The following is a 19774-nucleotide window of genomic DNA, read 5'->3' as shown; positions in this document are numbered from 1 at the left end:
GAACACTTCTCTGCTAAATGGAAGGCAGAAATCTGGGGAGGCACATGGACATATGCCGAGAATCAAAATGTTAAAATTTTATAACCATTAAAACACAAATTATCAACATCACATGTGAAAATACAAAGTATCCTTAAATCAAACGCTAATAAGTTTTCAAGCAGCATTTTTCTTACTTTGCCTATCTTTGGGGAAAGGAATGTGACACATGCATAATATTTGAAAGGGGCCTCATCCCAGAGAGCAAAAGTACAGAATGGGATCTGGCTCCAACACTAATTAAAATACAAGGGAAGGTTTTTTGTTCTCACATGTAGTTTTTAAAAAAATTCCAGGGCACACCTGTTCGAGCTTGATGGCACACCAGTGTGCTCCATTATACCAATTGGGAAACACTGAGTTAACTCATATTTCAAGGGATCATTCAAGGTGAAGTGGACCATTCACACCCCTCCAGTCATAGGGAGGAAAGGAAGGGGGGGAAGCAGCTTGGAGGGTTTCTTAATGAGTTACAGATTATTGTTATAGCGGGTTCTATATTTTAACACACTACAACCTTGCCAGCTGTTTCCCCTCTCCCCTTCCCAGACCTGAAGAAGAGCTCTGTGTAAGCATGAAAGCTTGTCTTTCTCACTAACAAAAGTAGGTCCAATAAAAGATATTATGTCTCTCACCTTGTTTCTCTAATATCCTGGGACTGACACGGCTAAAACGACACTGCATATATTAATCCATGATTGTCAATTAAGCCAACAGCAGCAACAACACAGGTAACTTTTGTATAGAATTAAGTCAATTATAACCACATTACTCTTCCAGTATTAGCCTGAAAATGACCAATTATCTACTCATGGGATATGCAGAGTCTTCTTCCATTTTCTGGTGTTACCATGGAATAAAAATCTGATTTATAGACGTCAAATTAAATCTATCACAGGCCAGAAAATAGGATATCTCATCTTTTATCTTTCAATGTACATGAAACATTCAAATCTTTGTAGTTTTTTTCTAATTTGAGCAGAGGATTGTAAATATCTTAAATACAATGGGAAGACAGAGGTGGGAATTATTAGCTTGCTTTTTAATGTACCAGGGAAAGTTGTGGTGAAGCAAACAAAACTATTTATTAAAGGGGCAAAAATAAAATAAGCAGCCAGACTGGTTGAGGATTCTAACCTAGGTACTATGAATATTCAGAATCTGGTATTCTGTATCTTTCAATCTCCTCATATTAACAGGTTCACAGAACTGATTAAAGATTTGAAAGATATTTTCATCATCACATCCTGTGCAGACATTACCAGCTTTCTCACATATCCAAAGAGAAAAGATCTGTGACCATATCAACCTCTCACCCTCAAACAACTCCACTGGCTATCCAAAAGTCAGGATGCAGTTAAAAATTGCCCCTGTGGATTTGCTCCAACTGACCTCATAGATTTTGATTAATAGATGGATATGAGTTTAAGCCCAGAAAGGACCATTATATCATCTAGTCTGACTTGTAAATTTCATTAAATTTCACCCAGCTATTTCTGCATTGATCCCAATTACTTCTGTTTGGTTAGAGCATATCTTCCTGAAAGGCATCCAGTCATGATATGAAGACACTAAGACATGGAGATTCCACCAGTCCTGTTGGCAGTTTACTTCGATGATTAATAATCGCCTTCACTGTTAATTTGAATTTGTCTGGCTTCACTTTTTAGCTACTGGTTCTTGTTATGTCATTCTCTGCTAGATTAAAGAGCACTTCAGTACCCAGTATTTTCTTTCTGTGGAGGCACTAATACACTGTACCTAAGTCACTTCCCAATCTTCTTTTGGCTAAGCTAAACAGATTGAGCTTTTTAAGTTTGTCTTTACAACTTATTTTCTCCAGCCTTGGAATCATTTTTGTGGCTCTCTTCTGCACCCTCTCCAAATTTTCAACATCCTTTTTAAAACATGGACACCACAACTCTACTTGGTATTCCAGTATCTATCTCATCAGTGCTGTATACAGAGGTAAAATCACCTCAGTACTCTTACTTACTACGCCCTTGTTTATTTGTCATATTCAGATTTGTCCACGCCTGGAAATCTGTAGAGAAGCAACTTGGAGTCATATGCACACCTTGATATAGTGTTACTCTCTCAACTTGGCCTCTCAGTCAGATATTCAGTTTGGGATGGCAGTTTTACAATTGCTATTTAACTGTAAGTTTTCAGCTTGCCTTCCTGGGGTTGTATTGCTTGCTAAATTCCCAGCAGCAAGAATACGTAAGCCTATCTTGAAGAAGAAAAGTTATTTACAAATAACTGGAGTTCTTCAAGAGTGTTGTCTCTGCATATTTATATTACCCTCAGACTTTTCCCTCTTCCTCAGAGTTCTGCCACTCTCTGGTCAATGTCATTTCAGTAAATGGAACTGAGGCAGAATCTCCCTCCCCAATCCCATATCCTGCTACAGCTGCTTTGGAGCTCATAGGTGTCCCCAGCGCAGTGTCTGCTGCGGCTCTGATGGCAGCAGGGCAAGGTTTTTTAGATGTTCAGTGATTCTGGCATGCTGCCAAAATTCTCCTGAGGAACACAAATAAGAGATGGGAAATTGTGATTTTTAAGCTTTACAATTTAGCTAAATCTGACTGGAATTTCACAGGACAAAGAAAAGGCACTTCTTTAGCCTGAGGAAATATCTCCTGCCAAACAGCAAAGGTTTGCCACAAAGAATGAAGCAAAAAGTATTGGCAAGAATTCTTTATCATGAAAAGTAGTAGGTAATCTAAATATAGGGGGTCACTATCAGTTCCCCATAAAAAATCTTGCCTTACAATTTTTTAAAAAAGAATTACAAAATTGGTGGACTAAAGGAACACAGTATACATATCATATTTGGATTTTTGATACAGTATATATAAAGTTTTTGATCAAGTATCTCAAACTCCTAATTGAATTTAATAAAAAAAACCCCCAGAAAATTAGCTTGGATAAAAATCTATTCATATGGATTGAAAACTGTCTACCAGTACCGACAAATTACAAAGCATCAAATTACTAATGGGCTATAACAGGGTACTGTAGGGATTAGGATTAGTCTTTGTAACAAGATTGTCTGTGCCCTTTAAGGTAGTAATTATCTGCGGCAAAGTGACCATGTTTGCAGGCTTGGGCCCTTTAAGGGCAGGCATGAGGTGGGATGTAATTTGTTGGGGGATCTGGGGAACTGTAGCTCCCTAAGGGCCAAGTGACAGTCATGTGACCAGCTGTGGTATACAAGGGTAGCCCTTGGATCAATCACAAGAGGGACATTCAAAGAGAGTGGAATAGTTGGCTACAGCAAGTGAGAAATTTTGGAGAGAGGCAGGAGAATTTTGTGGTTTTTTAAGGGATGCAGGAACATATGTTTGCTATTTTAGGTGTATTTTGCAAGATAGTATATGACAAAGAATGTGCATGGAGATGGGGGGAGGACATAGAGGATATGTCTATACTAGCACTTTTTACCTCAAGTTATTTGATTGCCATAAGCAAAATATATTTTTATATCAGAATGAAATATAATGATCTACAACAAATTATTGTGTCAATGTTTTAAAATAATTCCTTAAAAGTGTAAGGCAAAATATCATTAACTTTCTGTTAAGATTCTTTCTGTATATCAATTAAATAAAAACACTGTTATCCTGCAGTTCTAGAAAAAAAGGATTACAAAGCTGGAAATGTAAAAACTGAGGTTCCACAAATAAGCTTAACTCTCAACAACCTCATTACACCAAGCCACCATAAAGCCAAACAACAATTTCACACCACATTTCTAATATGCACCCAAACCCTAGTATCCCAATGAACAGAGTAAAGATATCAACAACCAGAGTGATATGATTACCTCAGCAATTGCAATTCCTGGCTTTTGGCTCCAGTTCATACTGGAAATATCATCATCTACCATACTATAGATACAGAACTACCACCTTCACCACCACCATTCAGGATCACCTACAAAGACAGACTGCTTCAAATTTAACCACCCAGTGGCAGTAAGAAATACCTAACCTCTGATCTCTTCATATACAGTCTATAATTACAGTCTCATAGCCACCATTCCTTATAAGGCAATGAGCACAATCTTCATCCTTCAAAATATATATTGATTAGGTTACCTCTGATAATTGCAATGATCTGATGTGATTAAGATACTGCTCCAAAAACAAGTGGACCATAGGTGGGATACAATGTCAGAGTAAAGGTGGTTTGTGAACCTTCATTATGAATTTCCTACATCACAAACTTTTATTTTTAATAACTCCAATATTCGAGTAAAGTTATTTTAATTTAGTTGATATTTATTTATAAAATTAAATACATCTTAACTACTGGTTTTTCTATTATGTATTTGCCTTCCTGTTATCTTCAAAGGAAAATAATTCATTCTGCAGCTAAAGTGCTCTTTTTTTTTTTAAACACGCTAATATCACTTAAATGCAAACAGACAGGGTTTTTTCCTTCAACATTTGCTCAAAAGAACCCTTAGAAATGACAATATTATGGAGGTGATGGCCACAATTTCATAGTTAAGGCAGTTTCATTTTGCTATTAAAGCAGGGATTCAGCCTTTTTGTTATATATGAAAAATACAATATATCCTTCCCAAATTTACAGCTCTTACTCTTTGAGTATAGAATTTTCTGAGACTGTGTAAGTAAACATTAGTTTGAGTTAAAATTAATTAAAAACTGGGCCCTCTGAGAAATTTAAATCAGTCTTTTCTTTTTTCATAGAATCATAGGAAAGGAAGGGATCTCAAGAGGTCATCTAGTCCAGTCCCCTGCACTCATGAGCAGGACTAAGTATTATCTAGACCAGGGATCGGCAACTTTTGGCATGCGGCCCGCCAGGGTAAGCCCCCTGGTGGGCCGGGCCGGTTTGTTTACCTGCCGCATCTGCAGGTTTGGCTGATCGCAGCTCCCACTGGCCACGGTTCGCAGTTCCAGGCCAATGGGGGCTGCGGGAAGTGGTGCAGGTCGAGAAATGTGCTGGCCACCGCTTCCCGCAGCCCCCATTGGCCTGGAATGGCGAACTGCGGCCAGTGGGAGCTGCGATCAGCCAAACCTGCGGACGCGGCAGGTAAACAAACCGGCCCGGCCCACCATGGGGCTTACCCTGGTGGGTCGTGTGCCAAAGGCTGCCAATCCCTGATCTAGACCACCCCTCATAGAGGTATGTCTAACCTTCTCTTAAAAATCTCCAATGATGGAGATTCCACAATCCCCACATGGCAACTTCTTCCGGTGCTTAACCATTCTGACATTAGTTAGTTTTTCCTAATTGTTAGGGGGCTTATTCCTTCACCCGCTTCCTTCCCTGGTCCTTCTCGCATGAACAGAGAGCAACAATACCCGAAGTCCAAAGGTGCAAACAATTCGATGTTTATTGGGGTGAACTTCCAGCAAGCATGATTCCAGTTTCCTTCCTTAGTGTCCTCCTTCCCAGCTCTGACACCACAGAGCCTTACACCTGTGTCCTTGTTCCCATTCCTGCCCTTAGCCAAACATGATTCCAATTTCCTTACCCACATTCCCTGTTCCCATTTCCCCCTTTAGCAAAACATGATTCCAATTTCCTTACCCCCATTCCCTGTTCCCATTTCCCCCACGCCCACCCCAACCCCCTTACTTCCTGATTGACTGCAGACTATATAGTAAAACTTGAGTTCTGCTTTGCTATACCTTAACCAATCATGTTCCTGAAATTTAACTAAACCAATCCTAACATATTGTAACATGATTATGTAACCAATTATATCCCACCACCTTAATTAGTTTACACCCAGCAAAATTAATTTTACAGCAGACAGAAACAATCACAGAACCAGACAGAGATTATATAGAAAAAACAATAGCAAAGTGGGAACTATAATGACAAAACAATATAGAAGTGAGGATTTCACATACCAGCTATTGATAAGTGAGTTCTTGCCAGACAGGATGCTATCAAACTAAGTTTCCTTTTACATTTTCTAGGCACTTCCTCTGGAGGCGATAAGCACTATCAGGACAGGATTGTATTCCTAACAGCCCAATAGCACCTTATTTCAATGTGCCTAGTTTGGAATGTGAGGATGTGACTGTTTGCTTCCTAGCTTATGGCTGCCTCTGTTGCTTAACCAAAGGCCTCAGCATAAGAACAGGGCCTCAGACTGTCACAGTAAGAGAAGGACCTTACACCGGCAGACAGTGATTTTGATTCTTTCTTTTATACCTCTATAACTAGCCAAGTGATAAGAATACACCTACATTCTTAAAGTACAGGCCTTTGCAGACAGGCCTGAATATCTATATCCTAACACTAATGTCCAACCTAAACAGCCCTTGCAGCAATTTAAGTCCATTGCTTCTTGTCCTATCCTCAGAGGTTCAGGAGAACAATTTTTCTCCTTCCTCCTTGTAACAACCTTTTATGTACTTGAATCCTGTTATCATGTCCCCTCTCAATCTTCTCGTCTCCAGATTAAGTAAACCCAATTTTTTTGATCTTCACTCCTGGGTCATGTTTTCTAGACCTTTAACCATTTTTGCTGCTCTTCTCTGAACTTCAGTTTCTCCACATCTTTCCTGAAATGAAGCGCCCAGAACTGGACGCAATACTCAAGTTGAGGGCTAATCAGTACGGAGTAGAGCAGAAGAATTACTTTTCGTGTCTTACTTACAACACTCCTGCTAATACATCCCAGAATGTTTGCTTTTATTTGCAACAGTGTTACCCTATTGACTCTTATTTACCTTGTGATCCATTATGACCCCCAGATCCCTTTCTGCAGTACTCCTTCCTAGGCAGTCATTTCCATTTTGTATGTGTGCAACTGATTGTTTCTTCCTAAATGGAGTACTTTGCATTTATCCTTATTGATTTTTTCCCATGTGATTTTTAATAACAGAATAATGGAGACACTTAAAACTTTCCATATAGTTATAATCAATTGAAATCTTGTGAATAAGTTACGTTAGAAGAAATTAGGTTGCAATCATTCTAAGTTGTTAATGCTTTTTGTATCTAGTTGTCATGATTATATAGGATCAGAGAAAGTCAGTTCAACATCTCAGATAAAGGGCCACTGTTGCCTCAGGGATAACTCAATCAATCATCATTGCCATTCTGTAACTAATTTAAATGTAATAATTCTTTTGGTTTTAATGCCTCTGTGGTATGAGGGAGTCTGCACATTTGTGAGAAGAATTTTCGTTGGTAGATTACTTGGCACAACTGCCACTGCCCTTTGAGGTTCCATAACTCATTGTGGGCAACATTGCTTGAAAGGCTCCATGTGACTCTGCTGCCTCTACTCCACTGTGCACCAAGGCAGTACTGCCAAGGCAACTAGCCAGGAGCAGAGGTCAAGCCCTTAAAGTTCAGCAATATCAGAACTTGGGAATTGGGCTCTCCCCTGCCCATCCTTTCACAAAGAGTTGTTATCTGTAATACAGTCCTCTAAACCAATAAGTCAATTGCAAAACGATGGCCAGATTCACCTGTACATTTTGGCTACTTTGTGGTGCTCTGGCAATGCAAAGCAGGTGTAACTGGCCAGTATGCTCTCGTTGCTTTGCAGTGCTCTCATGTCCCAGTGAATCTGCCTTAAAAGTTTAAAGAAAATATTTAAGTTGATACTACATATCTTTGAATCATCAGAAATATCACATAACAACATTCTCTTTGGGTTTCTTGTTTAGTTTTCATTCTTGACATTTTTAATGACCTTCACAAAAAAAAAAAAAGGAAATTTCCAGACAAACAACTATGTTAAGATGGAGTTGAGGTTGAGAGTACTTAACATCTATTTAAGAGTAAAAAGCATTATGGAGAGGTTATAATCAATACAAAATCAAGTGCTACAAACCCAGGAAATTCAGAATTAAGTTAGCACTTAAAAGAAATCCAAACATGCTAAATTACAAAAATACACATTTAAGGCACCTAAGCAACCTTAACTCTGTTCTCTAGTGATACCATGAAGGGAAAAAAGTGTAACCTCTCCTCCCTCCCCTCCCGCAGCCGGTGATTTAAAATATCAGGTTAATTTAACTCTAACACTAAAATACCTTAAACATAATCATATAGTTATTTCATGGTGTCACAAGAATGCAGAGTTAAAAGTTTTTTTGTTGCCTTTATTGTGACTTTCTTACCTTAATGTATTTGGATGTCTTTTAAAAGTAACCTTAACTCTGAATTTCTTGGGTTTGTAATGTTTGGTCTTGAGTCAATTACCACTTCTCTGTAATGTTTTTCCCTTTAAGTTACTGAAATATACTCTCAACCCTAACTCTACTTTAATCTCCATATCTGTCTGGGAATTATATTGTATGGTTCAAAACAGTGGAGTAGATTGTGGTTTTACCATAAGCCCCAAGCAAGAGCCAGTATGTAGCTGCGCTCTCCTGGGAGTAGAAGAGAAATCACATCGTGATCCATGAATGTCACAGTATAGTTCCTGATTCCCTACTTGCTCCAGGACAGAAGGAAACTGTGCCAGCCTTTTACCTAGTGCAGATTCCTTCCACCTCTGCCTTCTCAACACTGCAGAGCAGGCATAGTGTCAAAGTTCTGGCTGCCAGTGTAGGAAGGGCAGCACCAGCCTTGCAGAGGCTTCTCTTCCCTCCCTACCACACATACTGTGACCTGTAATGTGTATACCCAACATTGGAGAATAAAAGGGGTGTCTTATATCTCCTTTCTCCCTTTTGCAGGCACATAGTGCAGGTCACATTGTGCCCTCTATTAGCACTAGAGTAACTGTATAGTAGAATAATTAAACGTAGTGTTTAGGAACATTATTCCTGAATATTATAGTATTTTTTATTTTTGTATGCGGGATGGAATTCTATTCTGTCCAGTGGCAAGTTTCAGTCAAAAAGCCTTTTTTTTTGGTCCTCTGAAGACAGGAGTTCACAATGTGAGCTATGAGAAATATTCATCTGTACTTGTTCCCTACTGCTGCTACTGCTCCTTTGCTGTGTATCACCCAATCTGTCCAGAGATACTGCAGAATCAGGGCAATGAAGGAAATTTCTAACAGCCAGGAAGTTTATGTGCTGAAGGGCAGACTGCTGTGAATCCAGGATATCTCACCTCTGGAGTGACATCTCGTGGTGCAAATCCTGTTCCTCCAGTTGTCAAAATCAAGTTAAGTTCCTTTTCATCACACCAGTCTATCAGTGTCTCCTGAAAAAGAATAATATCACCACTATCAGATTTGGCATATAATGTTAATATAGAAATCTGAAAAATTCCTAAGGCTTAAAAATCTTCAAGTACCAATAATTAAACTTGGATTCATATATTCAATGGAGAGAATTTTTAAGACATTCCACATGACAATTTATATGGCCACTTTTCTCTCTCTCTCTCTTTTTGTCTTTATGACCAATAAATATATGACAAAGTAATTTGGGCACCAATACCAATGTGTTTTGGAAATGAAAATTGATATTGATTCTCAATGGAAATTGAGAATCCTTCCTGAGTCCCAAACGAAAAATAAAAAAATTGTAATTTTAACACTTTAATAACTTTTTATTATAATACTGAACTACACACACACATATATATATTCCAACATAGGTCTGAATACAAATATAGACTCATATCCTCAAAGGTATTTACAGGTTCTTAACTTCCATTCGTTTCAATAGAAGTTAGGAATCTAGATGCCTTTGAGGATCTGGGCCTAAACTCCCCAGCATATGTCAATACACTACATATATATTTCTCATGGTGACTGTGGTTTCCATGCTCTAATTTCAACTGGAATGGCCTGATGATTATGAGAGCAACACTGCTGTAAGCTTCTTGGTGGAAAGATTCAAGAATACAAATTAAGCGAATGCTGTATGTCTAAAACAGCAGCAGAAAGGTGATTACTGCTTCTTGCTCACCTTTTCTCTGCTCCCTACTACACATCAACACTTTCAAGGACCCAGTAGAGCAGGGGCGGGCAAACTTTTCAGCCTGAGGGCCACATCGGGTTTCCGAAATTGTATGGAAGGCTGGTTAGGGGAGGCCGTGCTTCCCCAAACAGCCAGGTGTGTCCCCATCCCCGCCGCCTATCTGACCCAACCCCTGCTTCTCGCCCCCTGACGGCCCCCACAGGACCCCTGCCCCATCCACCCCACCCTGTCCCCTGACCGCCCTGGACCCCCCCCACTGCCCCATCCAACCCCTCCTCTCATTCCTGACTGCCCCCCCGGGACCCCTGCCCCATCCAACCACCCCTTCTCCCTGACCGCCCTGGAACCCTTGCCCCCGACTGCCCCATCCAACTCCCCCTCCTTCCTGACTCACCCCAGAGGGCCCCTGCCCCCATTCAACCCCCTTGTTCCCTGCCCTCTGACTGCTCCGCCCCCTATCCACACCACCACCCCCTAACCATCACCCCGAACTTCCCTGCCCTCTATCCAACACCCCCTGCTCCCTGCCCCCTTACCGCACTGCCTGGAGCACCGGTGGCTGGTGGCGCTACAGTCGCACTGCCCAGAGCACCAGGACAGGCAGTCGTGCCGCCCGGCTGGAGCCAACCACACCACTGCGCAGCACAGAGCACCAGGTCAGACTGCGGCTCTACAGATGCACTGCCTGGCAAGAGCTTGCAGCCCTGTCGCCCAGAGCATTGTGCCAGCGGTGCAGTGAGCTGAGGCTGTGGGTGATGAGGGACAGCAGGGGAGGGGCCGGTGACTAGCCTCCCAGGCCAGGAGCTCAGGGGCCAGGCAGGAGGGTCCAGCGGGCAGGATGTGACCCGTGGGCAGTAGTTTGCCCACCTCTGCAGTAGAGTATGGTTCCAAGACTGGACTGAGAAAACTCATAGCTCCATGATGAAAATTGCATTCAAATAAAACAGAATTTGTATTTTCTATCAAAATTGCATTTCAAACCAACACATGGACTGTACCACAAACTCTATATAGGCAGGAAATGCACATGGTTCAGGCATGATCATACTGTATGTGCTTCAAAACCTACAATAGGGAGCAAACTGAAGCCATTAATATGGTGTCTTCTTAGAACTAGGTATTACATGACATGTTTCATGGGGTGTTCCAATCTAAACTGGTCTTTATAGGTTTGCATTGTCCCTTTAATAAAACTTGTTAGTGTAGTTTTTTAAAGTGAATTTCTAGGCTACCAGAGATGGTTTTATTTGTTAACAAATATTATTCAGATATTTCTTCTCAAATTAAGTTGGATTGGGGGACCAGTACTTACTAATGAATCCAGACGCTGCTACAGCAATCATACCAGACTTCTATGCAAGAAGTGGCAAAATATCTTTCCCCTCTCATAAATGACACTATGCATCTATTTATCTTCAGCATTTCTAATGTGCCCATCATCATAGTATCTCAAAACCATTCAGACTAGCATTTCATTTAGTCAGAGATCCCTACCCTAGCAGTTGGACTTGATTCCTCAGAAAAAGGTGAATGCACTGTCATTTTTCTATAACGTTATATAGGGAAAGGAAGAACTATTTTTTGTGACTGCTGGAGACTGATAAGGTGATGATCTGAAACATGAGATTAGATGTGAATATGGTCTTGAGTTTGAAAAAGGCTAAAATAGTATTGATGGTCATGAAACGAACGATAATGTTTTGAAAGAATGCCATCAATTTAGCTTACACCCCAGATGTAGGTTTAATATAATTTTATTTAAAAAGAATTTTACAAGTCCTATGGTAAATTTTTCATGAAACTTCTTTTCCCCAATTAAATTAAAATAGTTTTATTTGAACCTTTCCCTGTAATACTGGAAACCCAAATACAACATTGCTATTCGAGCTGATTGGAAAAGCTCATCAAAACATTTTCTCATCAAAATTTGCCTATTTGTCAAAATTGAAAAAAATTGCCAAGATGTTTGGATTTCACCAGAGTTCCAGTAGAACCCAGGTAAGGGTCTAATGGAATCCCATCTGCACAGCAGGTTTTAAAACCTACCTGGTTTTCTACCAGATCACCTGACCAGTTCCTCAGGAGCCATGCAGACTGCCTCAAAGTTGGTGATTCTACAGTTTCCAGGGTCTGAGGTAGTCTGCCATATGGACTGCCTCTGATACCATTCCAAATCAGAAGGAAACCAAATTACAAAAGAATTAAATCCTCCATAAAATGGAATTATCTTTCTCTTCACATCTCTAATTGTCATGGATTTGCCTGAAAATCAGAGAGTGAAAGTGAACAATCTAGTTTCAGACCTGCAAAGTGTCATGCCCCATGCATGATCCTTGCATTTGGCAGATCTGTCAAGCCTGCCCACATCTCAGGTAAGATAGACACAGAGAGAGACTTACACAATACCCTTTGGCCTGTAGGAAGGTACATTAGATTGACAGTTAGGAGACCATGGATTCTGATCTCATCTCTTTGTCTAAGTGCTGTTAACATTTCTGTGCAGCTCACAACCCGTATTACTGATCTAGGCCAGGAGGCAGGCAACTATGATTTCTCCTGTTTTACAACCAAGGTAATTTGGAGGTTGTACAAGGCTGCTTCACCCCCATATTGAAAACGTCTTCTATTTTGGAGAATAAATGTGTCTGTTAGAATCTTTTGCTGCGCATGAGAATGTTTTTAACCTCTGAGGAACATATTCTTTCTGATTAAATCAGTTAGCTAGCGTTCATGCCACGAGATGAAGAGCGTATGGATCAGGATGCAGGACTTGGCCACAATTCTGATGTACCAGGTCTTGTTTTAGAGATAAGTGTATCAGAGATTGAATGGAGAGATTTCAGAGATACAGGTACCAAAATTGCCTTGGACAGGCTGGGGCTATCACGATCATTTTGTCGGATTCCTGCTTGAGCTTTCTGAGAATCCTGGGTATTAATGGAATCAGAGAACATGCGTAACAGAAGGCCTAAGGACTATGCGATCAGGAATGCATTGAAAACAGATGGCTCTGACCCTTTCTGAAGCAGAAGCGAAGACACTTCCAGTTCAGTTCTCTCTGGTAGCAAACAGGTCTATAGTCAGGAGACTCCATTGGTGGGATATAATTTACAGAATCACTGTCATTTATGGACCACTTGTGGTCATCTACAATTTGTCTGCCAAAGTGATCTACCAGTATGTTCTGTATTCCTGGTAGATGAACTTCCCTCAGTTGCCCTCATGGTGGATGCAGAAGTTCCAAAGTCATACAGCCTCTTGACATAGTGGAGTAGATCTTGCGCCATCCTGATTATTTATATAAAACACAATCATAGTGCTATTCATCATGACTTGTACAGTAAGACCCTTGATGGCTGGGAGGAAAACTGAGCATGTTTAATAAATGGCTTTTAAATCCAGGACATTTATGTGAAGCTTTTCCTCTTGAGGAGTCCATAACCCTGGTATTTGCATTCAAATGGCATTCATCTCCAGTTTTAGATGGAAGTGTGCGTACAGGAATGGAATCTATTGCAAACTTTTGTGGGGTCCAACCACCACTTTAATGATAAGATTCATGGTGGAACGTGAACTAGCATTTCCAGTTGATGTCTGCTGATATACAGCCTTCAACCACCCTTCCATGCAGCACATATGAGGTTTGGCATGCTGAGGCATGGAGGTGCATGATGTCATGTGACCTAGCAGTCTGTGGCACATTCTAATTGATGTTCTGGAGTCTGGGAAGGGGTACGTAGATCCAGAATGGCTTGAAATCTTTCTGAAGATAGAGAAGACATCACTATCATGGAGTCCAGAATCGGTCCTGTGAATTCTTCTTTTTAAGTTGGAGTCAGTATTGACTTGTCTTTGTTTACTTTCAGGCCTACCTGTTAAACAGATTCAGAGGCTGCTGAATGAAGTCTGTTACTTAATGGTGCAATTTCCTGTGAATGAGCCAATTCTGCAAGTATGAGAATTCTGAGGAAGCTGCCACTACTGCGAGGCATTTCATGAAAACCCTGGATGGTAATACTCTGTGCTGGTAATGGCAACTGTCCATTTGGAACCTGAGATATCTCCTGTGAGCCTGGAAAATAGTGGTATGGAAACAGGCATCCCAGAGATAAGAGTGTGGCATACCAATCATTTGGATTTAGGGATGGAATAATAGAAGCTAGGGACATTATCCTGAAGTTGAGCTTTCTCATTAATGTATTTAGCTGTCTTAGGCTCAAAATAAGTCTTCACACTCCCATCTTTTTGGGAATGAGAAAATAAGAGAATAACATTTCCTTGCCCTGTGCTATTGAGGAACAACTTCTACTGCTCTGACAGTCAGAAGTTATTGCACCTTTTCATGTAGCACGCTCTCCTGAGAAGGATCCCTGAAGGGTCTGAAAGTGGATGGTCTAGCCCACCTCTACTTTTTCTAAAACCTGTCAGTAGTAATGGTATTCCAGAACTCATAGAAATGATATAAATGGTTCCCAAAAGAATGGGATATGACGGGATGAACAGTGCTCTTGACCAAGCAGACAAAGCTGCTATCTAGATGTAGATGGAGGCGGGTGAGTTGATATGGTGGTGGACACAGATTTTCTTCTAGGAAATTTCTAACATTTTCTAGGCATTTCCATCTGTTTATAGGGAATGGAAGACTGTTGCTATTGAGGTTGTTGTCTATAATGCTTCTATTTGGAAGCAAGGGTTTAGAGCCTGAAAAAATCTCAACATTGTAGAAGAGTCTTTCAGGGTATGTAATGCCTCAAATGCCTTAATTTTAGAATTAAAATGTTCACACCCCTAAAATGGGAGAGCCTCAATTGTTAAATGAACTTCTTTAGGGAGTCCTAAGGAATGGAGCCTGGAGACTCTTCATTGCGAATGAGGTCACCATCGATATGCAAGCTGTTTCTGCTGTTCTTAACCTTCTCCTTATTGCCCTGAGGGATCTTTTATGTAATTTTGACCCTGAGTCAATTAATAAAATTGTATTTTGCTAACAAGACTTGGTAGCTGGCAATTCTCATTTGGAGGCTAGAAGTAGAACAATTCTCCCATCCAAATAAGTTCAACTGTTTGGGGCGTCTATTTTTAGGAATGGACCTTTCTTGACCCTGACATGTGTGTTCATTGGCTGTGGCAACCATCAGTGAACCAGGTGTTGAACGACTGTAAAACTTCAAATCCCTGTGAGGAAACTTGGCTGTGGAGGTCTGCTCTCTCTGATGTTGCAGGTTCAGAAGCAGGCATTTGCCAGAGTAGCTTGGCAGGATCTGATAATCCCACTGATAGGTAAAGCAAGATGTCCAGGAACCGAGGTATGGATGATGTTGAGAAATTTGTAGCATTTTTCTTAACTATCTTGCCCAGAATCTCTAATGTGGTAGCAATTCTCCTTAATAGGTTCTGGAATGTCATACAGCCATCTGGAGTGGAAGCCACAATCCAGGCATGATTGCCTCATCTGGAGAAGATACATATACAGGAGTTGGATGGTCATCTGCTTGTGATCTCTTTTCCAAAGCATGAATAGATAGTTCTAGAGTGGTTGCATAAAATGAGGTGGAGATATATCCCTCTTCTGAGGTTGAGAAGGGGACCTGACTCTGGAATGAGATGCTGATGCAGAGGATTTCCTTCACTAAGGCTATCAAGCTGATGCCTTTAACCTTCGGGAGGCTCTCTGTGACTTTGTGGCTGCTTCCCTTGACCTTACACATGCAGACGTTTGGGCACAGTTTGACTAGGCAGCATTCACTGGCTCCCTCAACAGCTTGAGGGAGTAGAGGGCACTGCTCATGATTCTGGGCTTGGTGTCCCCTTCTGGCACCATTACTGCAGCTTTGACGTTACTCCCAGCTCTGCCCCTCGAGCTGTCCCTTGTAAGTAGTTGACAAAAATTCTTTTGTCCCCTCCTCCTCTCTGGGGATGGTCATTTTCATTTGGGCAAGAAACCTCCCCATCTGCACTGGTGGTTAGACAGACAGACCTTTTTTAAAGCAGACGTTTATAGTTATATGCAATTTATTTCAATATAAGAATATTAAATAATGTGCATAAAATATCACACATGGAGCAGCACATAACTCAGCAGTTACGAAATCTGATCTTGCAAACTGAGTGAAATGTTCCCCCTCCCAAAATCAGTAGTAAAAAGCAGATTACACTTTAAAATTCCTTCAATTTTAATAATCTAAGGTGTTCATCAGCAAAACAGATAGGAACAATTTTTTTTTTTTTAAAATAGATAACATTTTGTCAGAGCTTCTTTATCATCTAGCAACAGTATTTGTCTCAAGGACTTTCAATAACAGTAAGTCTCATATGATGACTCAACAGGACTTCAGTGGAGTAATTTTTTTTTTTTTTTTGCAAAGTTTTGTATTGCACAGTTTCAAAAAAACTCATTATCACTGAGCAAAATCTGTCAGTATCAGAATAGGAGGAAGGGGGATTTGTATTAGTTTTCTTAACACAGTATCTCCATTTCATAATCTTATTTAGACAAAAGAAAACCTGCCAACTACAATCAGCTTTATAGAATACGTATTTCATGAGCTTCAGTTTTGCCATAGTTCAGTGACATATTAGCTATGTCTATACTTGGAGCTGGAGATGTGATTCTCAGTTTAAGTAAACATATGCTACTTGAATGACAGCAAGGGTGCTAAAAATAATAGTATACCCATGGCAGCATATACAGAGGTGAGCAGCAGCACTAGGTAGCCACCCACGTATGCACGCACAGGGTCTACTTAGGTATGTAATCAAGGTAGCCACCCACGTATGAACCCACAGGGTCTAGTTAGGTTTGTAATCAAGGTGGCTAGCCCATACCAGTACTTTACTGGTACCATTTGCCACTGCCCATTGCTACAGTGATTACACTTCTATTTTTAGCCTGTTAGCTCGATGAGATCTAGTGTGTGTATCTCTATTCAAGCTGAGAATTGCATCTCCAGTTCCAAGTGTAGACGTAGCCACTGACCACATTTTAAGGCATTGCTAAAAAAGAAAAGAATAAATTTAATGTGACATAATACAATTCAGCCAAAGATAAATAATTTTTTTAAAAACTGTTCTTTATATAAACTAAACAGTGAGTAACTAGATATTGTAGCTGTTCCATAAATATGCTGAGGTACAATTATAATTCTTACCTATTGCCTACACTAAAGAAAAATCAGTTCCTTTATAACATGCAGTAAACCAGAGCTTTATTCTACTTCAGAAGCTTTAATTGGGGACCACATAGATCTTTAAAACCACAAAGAAATTTAACCTATGTTGATCTTACATGTATTTATTTTCTGATTTCCAAAATACTGAGAGAAATGATAACAGGTTGTAATTATGTGTTCATCCAAATTACAGTAAAAACACTTCATCTTTATACACTCACAGAACACTAGGGTTTAGCCAGTTAACCCTGGAACACTGAGAACTGGAAATTCTCATCCATTCCTCTCCGCACAAGAAGCACTTTAACCCTTCCTCCCAAACTGTTGATTTTACTGGTACTACTTTTCATATCCCTCTACCTGTAAATGTAGGCTCCTTTAGTACCAAATCCCACTGCTGAGACATTAGAGAGGGAGAAAAACAAGAAAAATCAATTTTAGAAATCTCTAAAAATTACTCAGAATAGTATTTCCAATTTAAAAGTACAGCCCCCCTCAATAATATTTTTAAAAAGTTGTAAGCACCTGAAAAGAAGAGTCTCAATCTGCACTGCAACTAAGGGCAGGAGAGACAAAGGGGCTTACAGCCTCCTTTTTGCGTGCCTTGCATAGAATTGTACTTGCTGTGTTTTCAGACTATGGTCCCTCCAGGTCAGGAACATGCTATTTGGCAGAACTCTTTAGTGGTGCTACAAAAACAATTTTATGAACCTCAAACAAACAAGACTCCTTGGAATAATATTTGTACATTTCTCCTTTATATTTTGTGACTTTGCTTACAATTCAGATGTTCCATACAAACTAAAATTGAGGGGTAAATCCACAGATTATGTAAATCAATGTTGTTCCATAGAAGTCAATGCAATCATTATATTTCATACCAGTGGAGGATCTTGCTCTGGAAACATATTTGTAAAAATCACAATTACATTCAGAAACTGCAGCACGTGTAGAAAAATGAATCCAATAAAAATCTTTGTCCTTTGTAACAATTATGAAAAATAAATATATTTTTAATACTCAGCTCTCCCCTGCTTCTGTGGTGAAAGGGTCAGGCAAAGAAAAATGTGCTTTATTTTTGGTTCTTCTAGACTAATTTTTACTCCAGAAAATCAAATCACAATTGTGCTTCTGACCTATTTAGTACTTCACTGAAGTGCTTGAATCACTAATGGTTGCTATATTTTTGTGATACACAGAAATAAAGCATCTACCCAGTTGACCTTTGACGCTTAAGCTCAGAACTGGTGTAAAATTTTATTAGCCCATTTCTTAGGGCTGCTTCCTCCACTTCAGTAGCTACATTGTGTGTCTTAGGTTTACCACTCCATTTTATTTTCACTTCACCTCTTACTCCTTTTGAACATCCTGCTTGATTTCTTTGATTTCTCCTTCATCTAGAGAACAGGTTTTTTTTCTCTTTTTTCAGTGGCATTCAAGAATCTTTGCTGATACTTTTCTAAAGCTCCGTTTTGATCAATGGCAAATGGAACTCCTGTGAGCATCGCTGCTAAGTGTATTCTACTTTTTGAGATCATTCCCTATTCCAAGGGCTCTTGATGTATATGCATGATATAGATCAGTTTAATACTTACTTGGCACATGTTCATTAGTCATGCTTTCTGGCTCTTTTACATAATTTTCTCTTTGTGCTTAGCCATCAGATAACAATTCACTTTGCTCTCTTCATAACCTCAAATGACTTGCTGGGTTTCCTGTTTATGCATTGCCCAGAGCTGAACTGATTTCAGTTTTATATTGGTTACTTAGGACTTTGCAACTCATCTGTGGTAGAATTTTCTCATGATCAAATTGCTGATTTCACCAATGCAAAGATATCTTCCTACATTCTTTGCTTCTCTTCTTCCTGATTATAAGTCCCCAACCTGCTTTCACAGCTATATTTACATTAATAGATTCACAGATTTTAAGGCAGAAGGGATCAGTAGGTCATCTAATCTGACCTCCTGTATAATACAGACTACAGATTTAACCCAGTTTCCTCTGTATTGGGCCCAGTAACTTGTGTTTGACTACTGCAGAATTAGATGATGGGTGTGTATGAAAATATGAAAACTCTTCTTGATACAGTTTGTCCACTTTTTTGGATACAGGTTGGACTGGAACAAGGATTTGCCCAGATTGATCTTTCAGGTTGTAGAAGTCACCCAAGAATGGTAATGATATTCTGCCTGAAGACTGATTACCCAAGATGTCAAAAATTGGGTGGGCTGTTACTTCCTCAGTGGTAAAAAAGACTCAGCTTCAAAATAGCAGCCATTCTCTGCATTAACTCTCAGAAAGCTACGGTATCCTGCGAAAGACAAGTGGCTGAATAAATCCCCACATTCCTGTCTGGTGACCTTTACACATCCATTTCAGGATCTAACTCTGGGAATTCCTGAATGACCACTTGCTCTTCAACATCTGAAAATGATTATTGGTGAATTGCCAGAGATTTTTCACTTTGTCTGGTTAATAACATCAGATCGCTGATCGTGGATTTAAAGAATCCAGTTCCAATGGTGCTGGAGGCTGCATAAGCCTGATGACTTGCATTTGTTGTGGATCTGTGCAAAGAGGTTGGGTCTGCCATGAAGGTAGTCTATATCATAGTGGGATTTTCCATTCAGACCAATATCCCAGATGAGGATCTGGTTTGTAATAATCATAGTAAGG

The 19774-nt window shown here is 40.0% G+C and overlaps 1 protein-coding gene across 10 annotated transcripts in view; it reads right to left on the bottom strand.

Moving 5' to 3' along the window:
* GPHN (gephyrin) overlaps nt 1-19774 on the bottom strand; it is a 582839-nt gene that overhangs the window by 269933 nt on the left and 293132 nt on the right. For all 10 annotated transcript variants that reach the window (XM_077818687.1, XM_077818689.1, XM_077818688.1 and 7 more), the window contains one exon: nt 9109-9201. In XM_077818687.1, coding sequence (XP_077674813.1) covers nt 9109-9201 — 93 coding nt within the window. The remainder of the gene's footprint in view (nt 1-9108; nt 9202-19774) is intronic.

The sequence above is a fragment of the Eretmochelys imbricata genome, chromosome 6 (genome assembly GCF_965152235.1).
Source record: "Eretmochelys imbricata isolate rEreImb1 chromosome 6, rEreImb1.hap1, whole genome shotgun sequence".
In the NCBI taxonomy this organism is placed as follows: domain Eukaryota; kingdom Metazoa; phylum Chordata; order Testudines; family Cheloniidae; genus Eretmochelys; species Eretmochelys imbricata.
Note: the sequence above shows the minus strand (reverse complement) of the source record. Positions and strands in the feature narration are given on the sequence as shown.